Source organism: Hemitrygon akajei, chromosome 7, assembly GCF_048418815.1.
Source record: "Hemitrygon akajei chromosome 7, sHemAka1.3, whole genome shotgun sequence".
NCBI lineage: Eukaryota > Metazoa > Chordata > Chondrichthyes > Myliobatiformes > Dasyatidae > Hemitrygon > Hemitrygon akajei.
Window position 1 is genome coordinate 106304634 of NC_133130.1, and position 16271 is coordinate 106320904.

Here is a 16271-nt window from a genome sequence, read left to right on the forward strand (position 1 = left end):
CTGCTGTCCTCACCCACATACCTGAGGCACCCCCCAGTTATTCCACATCCATACTGCCTCCCAATTTTGTATCATTTCCTACGCTCAACCTTTCATAATGTGAGCGTGCCCATATCCCACTCACCCTTTGTTAACCTGTACCGATTTTCTAATGAAAGATTTCAGTTTGCCTTCCCGCCCCTCCAGCTGTGGCCTCTCAAGTAACCTGTCAGTGTCCTACCTACCAAGGGAAGCAGTGTCTTCTGAAACTCAAGCACCAACCTCTCACACAGTTCCAAACTTTAAAATACTCCTCAAAGAGTGTCCAACAAAGCTTTTAGCCACTTGTACAAGCAACACTTGCATATTGAACCTGTCAATGAACATTCGGTGATCTTCCCGACACAGACAGTCAGTTTCTCAAAGGACAGAGATCGAAGCTCTGGAACACGAAACCCATTGGAACAATAACACTAACAAGACACAGAACTTTGTAAATGAGGAAACAGCAACTACACTCAGATGTTACTAATACAAAAACTACCAGGGACAATGCAGGAGTTGTCTTAATGCAATCTCAGCCTCGAACGTTCGAGTCCAAGACGGAACCTGCCATTTGGACAACCAGGTTATAGGGATCAGGGAGGAAAGTGGAGAGAACTCAATACGCACGTCACTCCCCAAAAAGAAATCAACTGCAGCGTGAGCAATTGTGTTCTGCTTAAATATTAACCTGGCTCAGATTATAACTCTGTGGTGCTCTTTGTTTACTGGACTTTATTGTTTTTAAAGAAAAGATAAACTCATTAGCATCCTAAACTCCACAATGCAGATCACCCAACTAGGAAAACACTGGAAATAAAATTGAGATGCACTCTAGAAAAATACAGGATTATAAACAAGACTCAACTGATCTTTCCACGGATGCTGCCCAACCTGCTGAGTTCCTTCAGCTTGTTTGTACATGGTGCTTTGACTACAGCATCTGCAGTGTACTTAGTGTCAACTAATCTTGAAAAGGCCATTTTACACTAAAGCACGCCAGTATTGAAGCCAATGCTACAAGCTTCCAGAGACTGTGGAAATAAAAATAGCCTCAAATTCCTAATCTTAACAGAAAAACATGAATAGGCCAAAATTTGTAGATCATGGGAGTTTAGCATTTTAGAAAGTTTCTTCCCAGTAAAATACTGCAGAAGGAAAAAACTCAAAATGAATGGTGGAAATGCTGAAGTCAGGCAGCACCCAGGCACGGGGCCTCCTGAGTAAATGTGGTTTGATTGGAGGTCAACCTGAGCATTCTTTCACAGGTACTCGCCCAGCCAGCTGAGAAACGTACACCATTGCCCTTGATGCTCCTGAAGTTTTGTGCACTATAGTACAACATCAGAAGTGCAGTAAAGCAGATGCACATCCAGAAATGGATGCCATGCACTGAGTGGAACACCTTGCAGGAACGACCCAGAAATGGAGGCCAAGGCAGTTTGAAGGTAGAAAGCACATGATCAAGTGTGAAATTTATACCACACTCAGGGCAACCCAAAGGGTTTTGCAGCCAACAAGATTTGTACTGCCATAATGTTGGAAGATCAATTAGAAAAAACAAGCTTTTACAATGCACCATTAATGCATTGAATCATACCAGGAAGCCATTGAGCCTGATACATACACAGCAGGTGCAAAAACAGCTCATTTCATTCCATCTACAACGCGCGTAACATTCTCATCTGAAAGTTTTCAGAAAGCTTTCTGCTCACCACCCATCCTTATGGAGGATCTCAGACCCACATCATTCTGCAACGTAATTCTAAATTCCCTTGTTCCCGACTATCTTAAACCTCATTAGTTACCAACTTTTTATATTACAGTAAAAAGGACTAACACGAGAGATTCTGCAGATGCTGGAAATGCAGACCAACACAAAAAAAAAATGCTGGAGGAACTCAAGTCAGGCAGCATCTATGGAAATGAATAAACAGTGGATGATTTGACCCTTCAGCTTTCACTTTGTCTCACCTTCCTAATTGAACGTACACAATTAAGTCTTCCTTCACATTCTAGTTTCACATAAAATAGAAAAGTCAGGTCTTTCTTCATAACTAATCTTCCAAACCAGCAATCCTCCAAATTGGCAAGCTCATGAACGACATTTAAATACTCAATACCATCACACACACTCTGTAACTTGATAACTGAAATTAATCACTGCAATCTGGGCAAAGGCATATTTTTTGCAATAAGTGTATTTTTAATGCTTTTACTGCTCTGTGACTTTGTCAGTCTACCTTTACTAACCTACTGCCTGCTTTGCTTCATATAGGCAGCAGGTTACAAGGGTATCCACGTTAGCGTCCATCTCAGTCTCCTAGCACAGATTGCACACCCCACCTGCCCTTCTCCTCTTTACCCAAGAATGGACTCTAGTTACTTTGGATGCTCGGGGAGCAGAAGTTGTGTATTTTTCACCTAAACAGAGTTACCTTCTCCACCTCAGACCCTACCCCAAGCAACTCCAACCACAACTTACTATCACCTCATCACTAGTACACCATCAGCATCTCCTCCTCCCATCACCCTCAACCCCCTTGCTTCTCGAGAGGGCATTGCGATGTCTCTCTGCCCTGTATCGCTGGCCTGTTGACAGGAGTGCACTCCGAGAGTGATGGAGGGGGGCATTTCCCGCGACCGATCCTGCTGGCGAAAGCAGCACCGCTGCCCGAAGCCAACTCGCTCCCCATCCTGCCCGGACCTGCCGGGCCTGAGGGAGGGATCCGAGCCGGCCTCTGCCGCACTCACCCGCACAGCTCCGGGTAGGTGAAGGAGCTCTCGGCCCGCACGCCGATCCACGGGGCCAGCCACAGCAAGACCGCCCAGCCCAGGCAAACCGCTCGCCGCCACATGCTCGTCCGTCAGAGCCGGAGCTCCGTTCGGTAGGCACAATTAATAGAAAGCGCACGTCAACAGCGCAGCAGCTCTTCCGCAACGGCCTCCACTCCGTCCACGTCACATGACTGAACCAGAGGCCCTAAATCACGTCACATGACTGCAGAACGATCATGTCACATGACAGGCCTGTGCCCTTGCTCCTCCCCTCCACGGGCCGAAAGAGCCATGCAATCACGTGACGGAACTGACTCTAAATCCGCGGCACCTGACAACAGTGGGCGTCACGTGATGGTGGAGCAGACAGGAACTCAACCACGAGGGACAGAGCGTCACCTGACCACAAGGCCGCCTGGAACCGGATCACATGACCGAACTCCATTCTGTGACAAACTACGACAGATCACCGGAGGTTGGCATTGGGAACCTGCCGACATGGGGGGGGGGGGGGGGTAGGTGTGAGGAAAGAGGGCGAGTAGGGGGAAGGCATGTGGATGGAGGTGGAGGGGAGGGTATTGTGTATTTAATTGTGCAGTAACATTGAAGTAATACTGTAAGTATATTGCTTGACTAAGCATCCTCTGCTGTTATGTAACTCATTACAGGTTGTATGATTTGTAAAAGCAGGTCAATGGCATACATCATTACTCTACCACGTCACATGTGCACACCTCACTAACAGTAAAATACAAAGTGGAGACACATTCCCCCCCACCACCCCGGTACAGTGTTACCTCCCAACAGACACGCAAGTGAAGTCCCACCTCCCATCTTCTGTGTCCGGTGCTCCCAGTGTAGCCTCCTGTGTGTCAGTGAGACCTGACATAGATTGGGAGACTGCTTTGCTGAGCACCTACCTCCGTCTACTGGAAAAAGAGGCATCTCCTGGTGCCCACCCATTTCAATTCCATTTCCCATTCCCATCCCAACATGCCAGTCCATGGCCTCTACTGCCATGATGAGGCCACACTCAGGTTGGAGGAGCAACATCTTGTACTCTGTCTGGGAAGCCTCCAACTTGTTGGCATGAACATCAAGTTTATGGTAATTGTCTCTCCCCCCCCCCCCAACTACCTTGTATTTCTTCCTCTCCTCCCCCTCCCCCCCCACCCCCACCTTCTTCATCTGACTTCTCATCTTTTTTCTCCGGTCCCAATGAAGTGTCTTGGCCCGAAACAGCAAATGTTTACTCTTTCCCAAAGATGCTGCCTGGCCTGCTGAGTGTCTGACTTATGAAGGACAAAGTGGCAAAAGCTTTCTTTGTGACCCTGTCCACCTGTGACACCACTTTCAATGAATTATGTACCTGTGTTCCCAGATCCCTCTGTTCACAGTGTAAGACCTACACTGATTGGTCCTAGTAAAGTAAAAAACCTCTCACTTGTCTGCATTAAATTCCGTCCACCATTTCTCAGCCCATTTTTCCAGCTGATGCAGATCCCTCTTTAAGCCAGATAGCCTTTCTCACTGTCCATTACACCCCCAGTCTTGGTGTCATCTGCAAATTGCCGATCCAGTTAACCACATTTTCATCCAAATCATTGAATATAGATAACAACAGACCCAGCACAAATCCCTGCGGCACTCCAATAGTCACAGGCCTCCAGCCAGATGCAAACCTCTATGGCCATTCTCGGGCTTCTACAAAGCCGACGCCTAATTCAGTTTACTACTTCATCCTGAACGCCCAATCTTCTTGAAACAGCTTCCCATTTGACTTTGTCAAGTGTCTTACTAAAGTTCATGTAGGTAACATCGATTGCTGTGACTTCATCCACTTTCTTGGTAACATCCTCCAAAAGCTCTACAAGATTGGTCAGACATGACATACCACGCTGGCCACCCTTCATCAGTCTATGCGTATCCAAATACTTGTATATCCCATCCAATCACTTTCCCACGGCTGGAGTCAGGCTCACCAGCCCACAATTTCCTGGTTTATTTTTAGAGCCCTTTTTAAACAGCGAAACAACATTGGCTATCCTCCAGTCTTCTTCTGTTGCTAAGGAAGACTTAAGTATCTCTGCTAGGGTTCCGGCAATTTCTGCATTTGTCTCCTGTAGGGACTGAGGGACCACCCCGTCTCAGAACCCTGATTTGCCTCAACGTAGCAAACACTAACTAGCTCCTCTAATTTGCAGAGGGTCCGTGAAGTTGAAACCACTTTGCCTCACTTCTATCGACTGTGTGTCTGTCTTCTGAGTAAATACAGATGCAAAGAATTCATTTAAGATCTCGTCCATCTGTTTTGGCTCCACACATGGATGACCATTCTGGTCTGTCAGAGGACCAATTTTGTCCCTTGCAATCCTTCTGCTCTTAACTTGCCTATAGAATCCGTAGGATTCTCCTTCACCTTGTCTGCTAGAGCAACTTCATGCCTTCTTGCAGCCCTCCTGGTGGCTTTCCTAAGTGCTCTCTTGCATTTCTTATACTCTATAAACACCTCATTTGTTCCTACTTGCCCATACCTGCAATGCACCTCTTTTTTTCCTCTTAACCACTGCCTCAATATCTCTTGAAAACCAAGGCTCACTACACACATCTCTTTACCTTTTCTTCTTACAGTCACGTTGAAAACAATAGAAACCCAGGATTTGAGTTGCCAGGCATATCTCTTCTGCAACCAAGTCTCACTAATGGCTACAACATCATAATTCCAGGTGTTGATCCATACCCTGAGCTCATCTGTCTTTCCTATGATATTTCTTGCATTGAAATATACAGCTCAGGACATTAGTCGCACCATACGCAACCTTTGGATTCCTGACTTTATCTGAGATCTTACCAACATCTCCACTAACTGTTCTGACACTCTGGTTCCCATCCCCCTGCAACTCCAGTTTAAACCCTAATGTGTAGCTTTAACAAACCTTTTCGCTAGGGTATTAGTCCCCCTCCAGTTCATGTGCAAAATGTCCATTCTGTACAGGTCCCACCTTCCCTGGAGAGAGCCCAATGACCCAAAGATCTTATACCCTCCCTCCTCCACCAACTGCTTAGCCACGTGCTAAACTGTATAATCTTCCTGTTTCTGGCCTCACTAGTATGTGGCACAGGTAGCAACCCTGAGATCACAACCCTTTAACTTAGTACCTAACTCCCTGAACTCCCAGTGCAGAACTTCTCACTTGTCCTACATTGGTACCTACATGGACCATGGCCTCCAGCTGTTCACTCTCCCACTTAAGAATGCTGAGGACTGGAACTGAGAAGTCCCAGAGGCAACATACCATCCGTGAATCTCATTCTCACCCACAGAACCTCCTGTCTGTTCCCCTAACTAACAAATCCCCTATCACCACAGCTTACCTCTTCTTCCCCCTTCCCTTCTGAGACTTAGTGCCAGGGACCCGGCCACTATGACTCCTCTGTTAGGTCAAACCCCCCCCCTCCCCCAGCAGTATCCAAAGTAGAATAGCAGGTGTTCAGGGGAATTGCCACAGTGGTACTCTGCACTGGCTCCTTAACCCCTTTCCTCTTCCTGTCTGTCACCCAGCTTCCTGTGTCTGGCACCTTGGGTGTAACTACTTCTCTGTATGTCCTATCACCCCTCTCAGCCTCCCAAATGATCCAGGGCTCATCCAACTCCTTAACACAGATCGTTAGAAGCTGCAGCTGGATGCATTTCTCACAGTTGTAGTCCTTGGGGACACTGAAGGTCTCCGTGACTTCCCACATCCCACAACAGGGTCATTCAGCTATCCTGCCTGGCATCTCTACTGTCCTAGCTGAGCAGATATAAAGAAGGGAAGGAGAAAAAACTGCTTTCTCTGACTGAAGCCTCGAAGAGCTAAATCCTCAAGATCACCACTTAACTCAGACGATAGCCACGGCAACAATGGCCTTTGCACTTGTTCCGCCTGCCTTTAATTTGCTCTTGCTGATCAATCCCAAATGCAAATTAGCCGTGCATCAGAGCTCAATTACGCTGTCGCAATGCGCTTCTGCCTTTTCCTACTTGGTCAGTGGACCTGATTGAAATCCCATTCTCTCAAACTTGCGATATCCGGGTTGGTCGCCGGGCAGGGCTCAATTGAGAAGCAGTTGGGAATGAAAGTGACCATACTGAAAATTGCAATGTCTAAACGGAAACCTGCGTGGCCGGACAAATTGTGGCAGGGCTCACATACACGAGGTTTATAGGCAAAACTTGCAGAAAATGCAACACAGCAGGACACATTCAAAGGGCATGTTTAGCTGACAAAAATAAATGGACTGCACAGGAGAGACAATCAGATTTTTAAAAAGTCAAGTTGCAGTTTCAAAAGAGCATTAATCTACATGGTGTTGATGAAAAATCTGATAGTGATGAGAGTGAGACAAGACTGTGTAGCCTTGAGACTCATAATGTGAAAACTAACGAGACAAGCAATATGGCTTACACCAGAAGCAAATGGCAAATTAATTGAAATGGAATTGGACATGGTTTGGCTGTTTCAGTCATCACACAAAATGAATTTGATTAGCATTTCAAAGGTACTAAGCAACTGCCAGCAGGCTGGATGGAGAGCGAGGTGTCTCCCAGTGGAAGTTGGTTGTAGGGGATTCGCAGCCCGTTCGTTAGCCAGAGCCTTAAGCAATTTGGGCATTGAGGGAGAGAGGAAGAGGAGAGCCATCCGCAGTACCACCGATGCAGCAGAGAGGGCCTCAAGGTGGCTGTAGCTCAAGAGAGGGGAGCCATGGAGTCATAAGTAGCTAGCCATCTGGACACAAGCTGGGGTCTGATCAGCCCCGGCTGGGTCACCTGGAGGAGGATGTATGATGTTGAAAGACCCAAAACACCCGATGATTCCAGGAACATCACTGAAGATGTGTCTAGAAGCATCAGTAGATGCATGTACACAACTGAAACCTGCAGATATCCAACTAAGAACTTATACTGGTGAAATGATTACTCCTGTGGGAATGACATTTGTAACAACTAGATTGGGCTTGTATGTGGTAAACACAGGAGGGCCAGCATTGTGGGTCTGTGATTGGCTGAGACAATGGCAGCTTGATTGGAAATGCATCCAATTGAAAGCAAATTAAGAAAGGCACTGGATGATACCACAGCAGTGTTCAATTATGGTGTTGAAAACTCAAACATATCAAAGATAAAATAATATTAAAGGGAAACGCCACACCGAAGTTTTGCAGAGCCCATCTGTGTTAAAGTAGCCAGTAAGCTAGATCAAATGGAGGCTGAAGGAATTATTTCCAGGGTTGGGGGGAGCCCATGGGCAAGCCAGTGGTCCCAGTAGCCAAGAAGAATAGGTGTGCTACGACCTGTGGTGATTTTAAAGTCACCATCAACCCAGTATTGAAAGTAAATCAGAATCAAATTTATTCACACTGGCATGTGTCGTGAAATTTGTTAACTTAGCAGCAGCAATTTAATGCAATAAGTGATACAGAATGTCAGTACCCTCTGCCCAGGATAGACCATACCTTTGCAAACCTTCCTGGGGGAAAACACTTCAGCAAAGTGGGCTAAGTTGAGGCTTGCCTGCATATGGAGGTAGACAAAGTCAAACACTCACAAAGGGCTTTTTCATTATAATAAGCCTATCTTTGGAGTAGTGTCTATACCTGCACTCTGGCAGAAAGCCATGGACCAGACACGCAAAGTTACCCAGACACTCAGTGTTACCTGGAAAACATCTCCAAAATCAAAAGACACTTAAAAAGTTTAGAAGATTATGAGGTTAGAGCGTGACACAAGTGTGAATTATTTAAACTAAGCATTACTTACTATGGTCACACCATTGACACACAAGTGTGCTGAGAAAATTCACGTAGTGGTGAATGCCCCAAGGCCAAAGGGCATGTCACAGTTGTGCTCCTTTTTTAAAAATTTGTCAATTGCTATAACAAGTTCCTGCCAAACCTGGCTACTGTGGTCCACCCCTTGAGCTCATTACTGCAGATTGGAAAGAAATGGCAATGGACAGAACAGTCCGAGCTGGCTTTCCAAAAGATAGAGGAGATGGTGATGTCAGACTGACACATTAGGATCCCTATTGTCCAGTGAAGCTTACCTGTGACACCTCACCTGATGGTAGAGGTGCAGTCACGTCACAGGTTATGAGTGATGGAAGTGAATGGCCGAGAATCAGCATAACACCGGGATATGTTGTGAAATTTGTTAACCGGGTGGCAACAATACGATGCAATACGTCGTAATAGAGAAAAAATCTGAATTATCGTAAAATATCCATTCAGAAATTGGATAACTGGAGGGAAGAAACTGTTCCTAAATCATTGAGTGTGTGCCTTCAGGCTTCTGTACCTCCTTCCTGATAGTAGCAATGAGAAGAGGGCATGTCCTGGGCAATGGGGGTCCTTAATAATGGATGCTGCCTTTCTGAGACATTGCTTCTTGAAGATGTCTTGGATGCTACAGATGCTAGTGCCCATGATGGAGCTGACTAAGTTTACAACTCTCTGCAGCTTACTTCGGTCCTATGCAGTAGCCCAGATGGTGATGCAGCCGATTAGAATGCTCTCCACAATACATCTATTGAAATTTGCAAGTGTTTTAGGTGATATACCAAATCTCCTCAAACTCCTAATAAACATAGATAGAAACAAAGAAAATAGACAGCACAATACAGTCCCTTCAGCCCACAATGTTGTGCCGTACATGTACTTCAGAAATTGCCTAGGGTTACACATAGCCCTCTATTTTTCTAAGCTCCATATACCTATCCAGAAGTCTCTTAAAAGCCCCAACTGTATCCGCCTCCACCACTGTTGCTGGCAGCCCATTCCACACACTCACCACTCTCTGCGTTTTTTAAAAAAAACTTGCCCTGACACCTCTCCTGTACCTACTTCCAAGCACCTTAAAACTGTGCCCTCTTGTGCTAGCCATTCCAGCCCTGGGAAAAAGCCTTTGACTATCCTCACAATCAATGCCTCTCATCATCTTATACACCTCTATCAGGTCACCTCTCATCCTCCATCGCTTCAAGGAGAAAAGGCCGAGTTCACTCAACCTATTCTCATTAGGCATGCTCCCCAATCCAGGCAATGTCCTTGTAAATCTCCTCTGCACCCTTTCTATGGTTTCCACATTCCACATCCTTCTTATAGTGAGGTAACCAGAACTGAGCACAGTATTCCAAGTGAGGTCTGACCAGGGTCCTATATAGCTGTAACATTACCTCTTGGTTCTTGAACTCAATCCCACGGTTGATGAAGGCCAATGCATCGTATGCCTTCTTAACTACAGAGTCAACCTGCGTAGCAGCTTTCAGTGTTCTATGGAGTCGGACCCCAAGATCCCTCTGATCCTCCACACTGCCAAGAGTCTTACCATTAATACTATATTCTGCCATCATATTTGACCTATCAAAATGAACCACCTCACACTTATCTGGGTTGAACTCCATATGTCACTTCTCAGCCCAGTTTTGCATCCAATCAATGTCTCGCTGTAACCTCTGACAGCCCTCCACACTATCCACAACACCTCCAACCTTTGTGTCTCCAGCAAATTTACTAACCCATCCCTCTACTTCCTCATCCAGGTCATTTATAAAATCACAGAGAAAAGAGGTCCCAGAACAGATCCCTGAGGCACACCACTGGTCACTGACCTCCATGCAGAATATGACCCGTCTACAACCACTCTTTGCCTTCTGTGGGCAAGCCAATTGTGGGTACACAAAGCAAGGTCCCTTTGGATCCCATGCCTCCTTACTTTCTCAATAACCCTTGCATGGGGTACCTTATCAAATGCCTTGTTAAAATCCATATACACTACATCTACTGCTCTACCTTCATCAATGTTTAGTCACATCCTCAAAAAACTCAGTAAGTCATAACCTGCCTTTGACAAAGCCATGCTGACTATTCCTATTCATATTATGCCTCTCCAAATGTTCATAAATCCTGCCTCTCAGGATCTTCTCCATCAACTTACCAACCACTGAAGTAAGACTCACTGGTCTATAATTTCCTGGCCTATCTCTACTCCCTTTCTTGAATAAAGGAACAACATCTGCAACCCTCCAATCCTCCGGAACTTCTCCCGTCACCATTGATGATGCAAAGATCATTGCCAGAGGCTCAGCAATCTCCCCCCTCACCTCTCATAGCAGCCTGGGGTACATCTCATCCAATCCCGGTAACATATCCAACTCGACACCCAGGAACTTAAAATTGCTCACTCTCTCCACTTCTGAGCCCTCTATGAGGATTGGTGTTTGTTCCTATATCTTACCTTTTCTGAAGTCCACAAAGAGTTCTTTGGTCTTACTGACGTTGAGAGCAAGGCAGTCACTACGACACCACTCCACTGGCTGGTATATCCCGCTCCTGTACTCCGTCTCATCATAGCTTTTGCATCACGTTCCCTGACTGCTGCAGAGAAAAGTTAAGCACGATTGATAGATAGACCTTGAGTCTGGTTTGAAAGGTAAAATGTTTTAACCAGTACTTGTACGGTCGAGAGTTTACCCTCATTCCATCAGCCACTGGTGTCCATTTTCATTCCCCCGAAGAGCAGCAGCACAAATGCAGAGATGGGCTCTCTTTCCTGGAGGACAGTTACAAGATGGAATTCCAGAGGACAGCTAATCATTGAAATGCTGATGGATTGTCCCGTTTACCCTTGGAATGGAAAAATAGCTGAAAAATTTATTTAAAAAAGGACAGTGTTCTTGATGTGTTCCCCTGAATATCAATCCCTATTACAGCAGAGATGATCCGCAGGGAATCCAGAAAAGATCCCATGCTGTCTCAGGTTTACATAATGGCTGGAAAGCGCAGCAGAAACTCCAGTTCCCCATTTTTACCAGCACCAGGCTGAACTTGCCCTTGACAGGGTTTGGCTTATGTGGGGAATGAGAGTTGTACCATCCAAGCCAAGAGCTGAAACGTTGGAGGAGGTGCAATACCTGCTGGTCGTCTGTCCGTGATCAAAATGAAAGCATTGTCTTGAAACTTTGTTCAGGACGCTGAGAGCGGCGTCTCTCCATCCCTGGGAATGGCCCGCATTGCCCAGGCAGAGGATTCGTGTGGATTTTGCCGGACCGTTCATGGGCACAACTTTCTTGGTAGTAGAGGACGCAGCTACAAATTGGCCAGAAGTGTTCCCAACAGCCTCACACACTGTTGATGTGTTGAGAAGCCTCTTCTCACGGACTGGTGTTCCAGAACACTTGCTCGGTCACCCCCTCCCCCCACATCCCAACTCTCAGACACACTGTCATCCTGTATGGGTCACTGTGCATCGTTTACTTCATACGACTGCTGGTTATAATAGTAACATTACACTGTCTTACATAAACATGCACCTCGCACTCTGTCAGTCTCTAGACTATGCCACTCGGGGATTTGTGCTAATATTATTTTGTGACTCTTTGGGCTGGATTGTGACTGTGCTGTGTGGCACCATATAGTATGTACTGTGTTTTGCACCTTTGGCCTCGAGGAATGCTGTTTCATTTCACTGTATACACGTGGATGGTTGTATGACAATAAACTTTACATCGAATGTGAAGATGCAGAGGGATGCAATCACGGAGAAGGCTAAACTTCATTGGGTGTTTGAGAAGATTTGCTATGTCACCAAAGACTCTAGCAAGTTGCTGCAGATGTACATTTCACAGCCCAGTACGGAGGTTCCAATAAACAGGATCACAAGAGGCCACAGAGGGTTGTAGACTGAGCCACCTCCATCACGACCACAACACTGTCTAGCATCAAGACATCTACAAGAAGCGGTGCCTGAATCAGACAGCTTCCGTTATTAAAGACCCTCACCATCCAGAACGTGATGGCTTCTCATTACTGACCCCAGGGAGGCAATACAAGAGCCTGAAGACACACTGTCATAAAGATTTAAGGAACATATTCTTCCACTCCGCCATCAGATTTCTGAACAACGAACCCATGAATGCTAACTGGAGTCACAGAATATCAGAGTCAGACACTTTGGCTCATATAATCTGAGATGAACTATTATGCTGCCTACTCACACAACCCTCCATACCCATCCCATCCAAGTACCTATCCAAATTTCTCTTAAGTGTTGACATCAAACCCATATTCACCACTTCCACTGGCAATTCATTCCGTACTCTCACCACCCTCTGAGTGAAGAAGTTCCCTTCATGTTTCCCCTTAAAAGTTTCACATTTCACCCTGAACCCATGACTTATAGTTCTTCCTCACACATTCTCAGTGGAAAAAGCCTGCTGGCATTTACCCTATCTATACCCCTCGTAATTTTGTATACCTCTGTCAAATCTCCTCTCATTTTCCTATGCTCCACGGAGAAAGTCTTCACCTTTTCAGCCTTTCCAGGTAGCACAGGTCCTCAACAACCTTCTTGGGAACTTCCTTTGCACTCTTTCAATCTTATTGATGTCTTTCCTATACAGGTAGGTGACCTGAACTGCACACAATATTCCAAATTGTATAAGAATCCGGTCTTATACAATTCCCAACTCCTGTACTCAATTCTTTGATTTAAGAAGGCCAATGAGCCAAAAGCTCCCTTTACGATCCTATCTACTTGCGCTGCCACTTTCAAGCAATTATGGATCTGTATTCCCAGATCCCTCTGTTCAATCGCACTCTACTGTGCCCTAACACTCACAAAGTTGCTTCTACCCGGGTGTGTCTTCCTGAGGTACATTTCAGTCTTGTCTGTATTTTCCAGCAGGTTCAGATTCTGCTACAAACTTTGACAGCCTTCCTCACTGTCCACTCCACCTCTCATTTTTGACCCGAGGTGGTCAACCAAGCACATCTATCTTCGTCTCCTCTCCTCGGGGTACCTCCTGGCCTTGGACCACCGCTTGGGGTCCGTTCCTCGCCCAGTTTACAGCATCACATCCTCTCTCTCTCTCACCCCCTCGCACTGATCTCCCCAGAAGCCCGCCAACAATAGCTTACACTCAGAAGAAAGAACAACAATAATCCCAATTGATTAACAAAGGAATACAATTCTCGTTATCAGTAAATTTTAACCCAAACAAGCTTCCAGCACTCTCTTGCAACAAAGAAGCAGTCCTACTTTTAACGAAACAAAGAAGCCATTTTGATTAACTTACGCAGTAACAAAGAAAAAGAAGAAACCTCCCTTTACAGTGTCAGCTGCATATTTGCTGATCCTATCTACCACATTATCATCCAGATCATTGATATAGATGACAAACAACAAAGGACCCAGCACTGATCCCTTTGGCCCACCACGAGTCGCAGGCCTACAGTCAGAGAGGCGACCTCTCTGGCTTCTCCCACAAAGCCAAAGTCTAATCCAATTTATTACTTCAACCTGAATAGCTTCATTACTTGCATTGTTTACTTTTATAACTGATGGTTATTTCATGTCTTGCACCTTACTGCTGTCACAGAACAACAGATGTTACGGCATATGTCAGTAATAATAATTCTGATTCGGTGGGGGTGAAAGACAGATGGTAGCATGCATAAAGATCAGGGGTGACGGGCTTAAGGAAGTAAGTTTGTTAGTTATGTAGAGCATGTAAAATAATATTAACAGATAATAAAATTATTATGTCAATGTACAAGTTGATAACAATTGCATTTATAACATATAGTTAAATATACAATATATTAGGAGCTTAGGAGATGGTGCTTAATGGCGACTCATTTGCGTCTTCTTCAGAAACAGCTCTATTTCTATCTTTAAGATCTCTATTTTTCCCTTTCAGGATTCTTTTGAAGATCCTGACCTGGAGTTGCACACTAACTTCAGTTCTTTCTGGGAGTGGGACCTGCTCTCGGGGTCTCACGGCTGGCCGCTATTTAATATTACCAAAGACGCGGCCTAGAAGATTAGCCTGCTTTCGGGATTTCACAGCTCTGGAGGCGGGGAGACTCTAGGTCGGTGCTGCTGCCTCGTATGTCGTGGGAGACGGAAGATGGAAAGCAGCGAACTGGCTGCCGGCTGTGTGCCCAGAGACCCGAGTTCTTTGGGCACAGAGCTCGAAAAATGCGACGCAACAGACTTTTAACATCGTAAATCAGTGAGTTGTTTGTTATGTCTCCCCTCTCGTTGTGAAACGGGGACACCTCTTTTTCCCTTATTAGGGAGAGAGAGAGCCTGTGGTATGTTGAACGAGTAGTCTTTGGGGTACTGCAAGTTCGTGTCTTTATTGACGCTTTGCTGCATGCTTGAGTGCTCGGTGGGGGGGCGGCCAAAGCTCTTTTTTTGCTGGTGAGGGAGGGGGGGGGTCATCGCTTTGCTGCTGTTTACATGTGGGAGGGGGGAGCTGGGGGGGCTTTAGGGTTCTAACATTTAACTGTCGTTCATTCTTTGGGGTACTCTGTTTTCGTGGGTGGTTGCAAAGAAGAAGAATTTCAGGATGTATATTGTATACATTTCTCTGACATTAAATGTACTTTTGAAACCTTTGAGTAGTACTGTCATTGACGTTGTCATAAATAATGTGCACTGAATGGCAGCAGTGTGTTCAGAAGTCTCACAGCCTGGTGGAAAAGAAGCCAGTGTAACTGTTCTTGTACAATGGTTCCTTCTGCTTGACGGTAGGTGACCAAAGAGATTGTGTGACGGATGGAAAGGGTCCTTGATAATGCTGAGGACTCTGTGCTTCTTGTATATGTCCTGGACGGACTGTGATGATTCCCTCAGCAGTACCCACAATCTGTTGCAGCCTGAAACTCTACATTAGTCCTGACAATTCCTTTCCTCCCAAAGATACTGCATGACCTGCTGAGTTGGTTGCAAAAAGATTTCAAACCTGGCAAATGCCAGACTATCTAACGTTGTACTTGATGTTGAAAAGTAGGAAGTTTCTGCGGGATTTGTATCTCCCTTACAAGACTTGGGGACGAAACAGTTGGAACAGAGCCTGTGAATGGAGATGTATCATACTAAATGCTGACACTGCCAGCTCCAATACCCTTCGTGACAAGCTTAACCCCGTGTACTCAGTGGTCAGTTTCCAAAGGACCTTCCTGCAGTAATTCCACAGCTGAGAGACAATCTTTTAAAGCCAAACTCTGCTGGTCAGTATCAACTGTCTCTACAGTGTCCCACCTGATCCCACAGTGTCCTTTGTTGTTTGTCATCTATATCAATGATCTGGATGATAATATGGTAGATAGGATCAGCAAATGTGGAAGGCAAAGACTACTGACAACAGCTCACCAGAGTAGTCTGACCTGGGCCAGTCTTTCAAGTTGTCCTCAGGTGGAGCCCATCTTTGACTCTTCCTCTCCAAAGGTGTTCCTGTAACTCTGGGTTTTTACTTGATGGGGGTACTAGCCCCACACTCAACGTTCCTATGAAAGGAGGAATGTTGGCTACCCAGGGCCATAAACTCTCATCCGTCCTCATCCATTGGTCTGTCCACCTTCAAGTGCTGCCTTGGCTACCAACCTCCACTGTTTCCTGCCCAGGGACAGCGTGTGTGGCTTTCAAC

General features: G+C 45.8%; 1 protein-coding gene across 1 annotated transcript in view; it reads right to left on the reverse strand.

Annotated features, from left to right (window-relative positions):
• igf2r (insulin-like growth factor 2 receptor) overlaps nt 1-3008 on the reverse strand; it is a 200444-nt gene extending 197436 nt beyond the window's left edge. Inside the window, exon 1 of the mRNA XM_073051626.1 lies at nt 2776-3008. Within this exon, the coding sequence (XP_072907727.1) occupies nt 2776-2879 (104 nt within the window). The 5' untranslated portion in view covers nt 2880-3008. The remainder of the gene's footprint in view (nt 1-2775) is intronic.
• Nucleotides 3009-16271: the final 13263 nt, after the last annotated feature.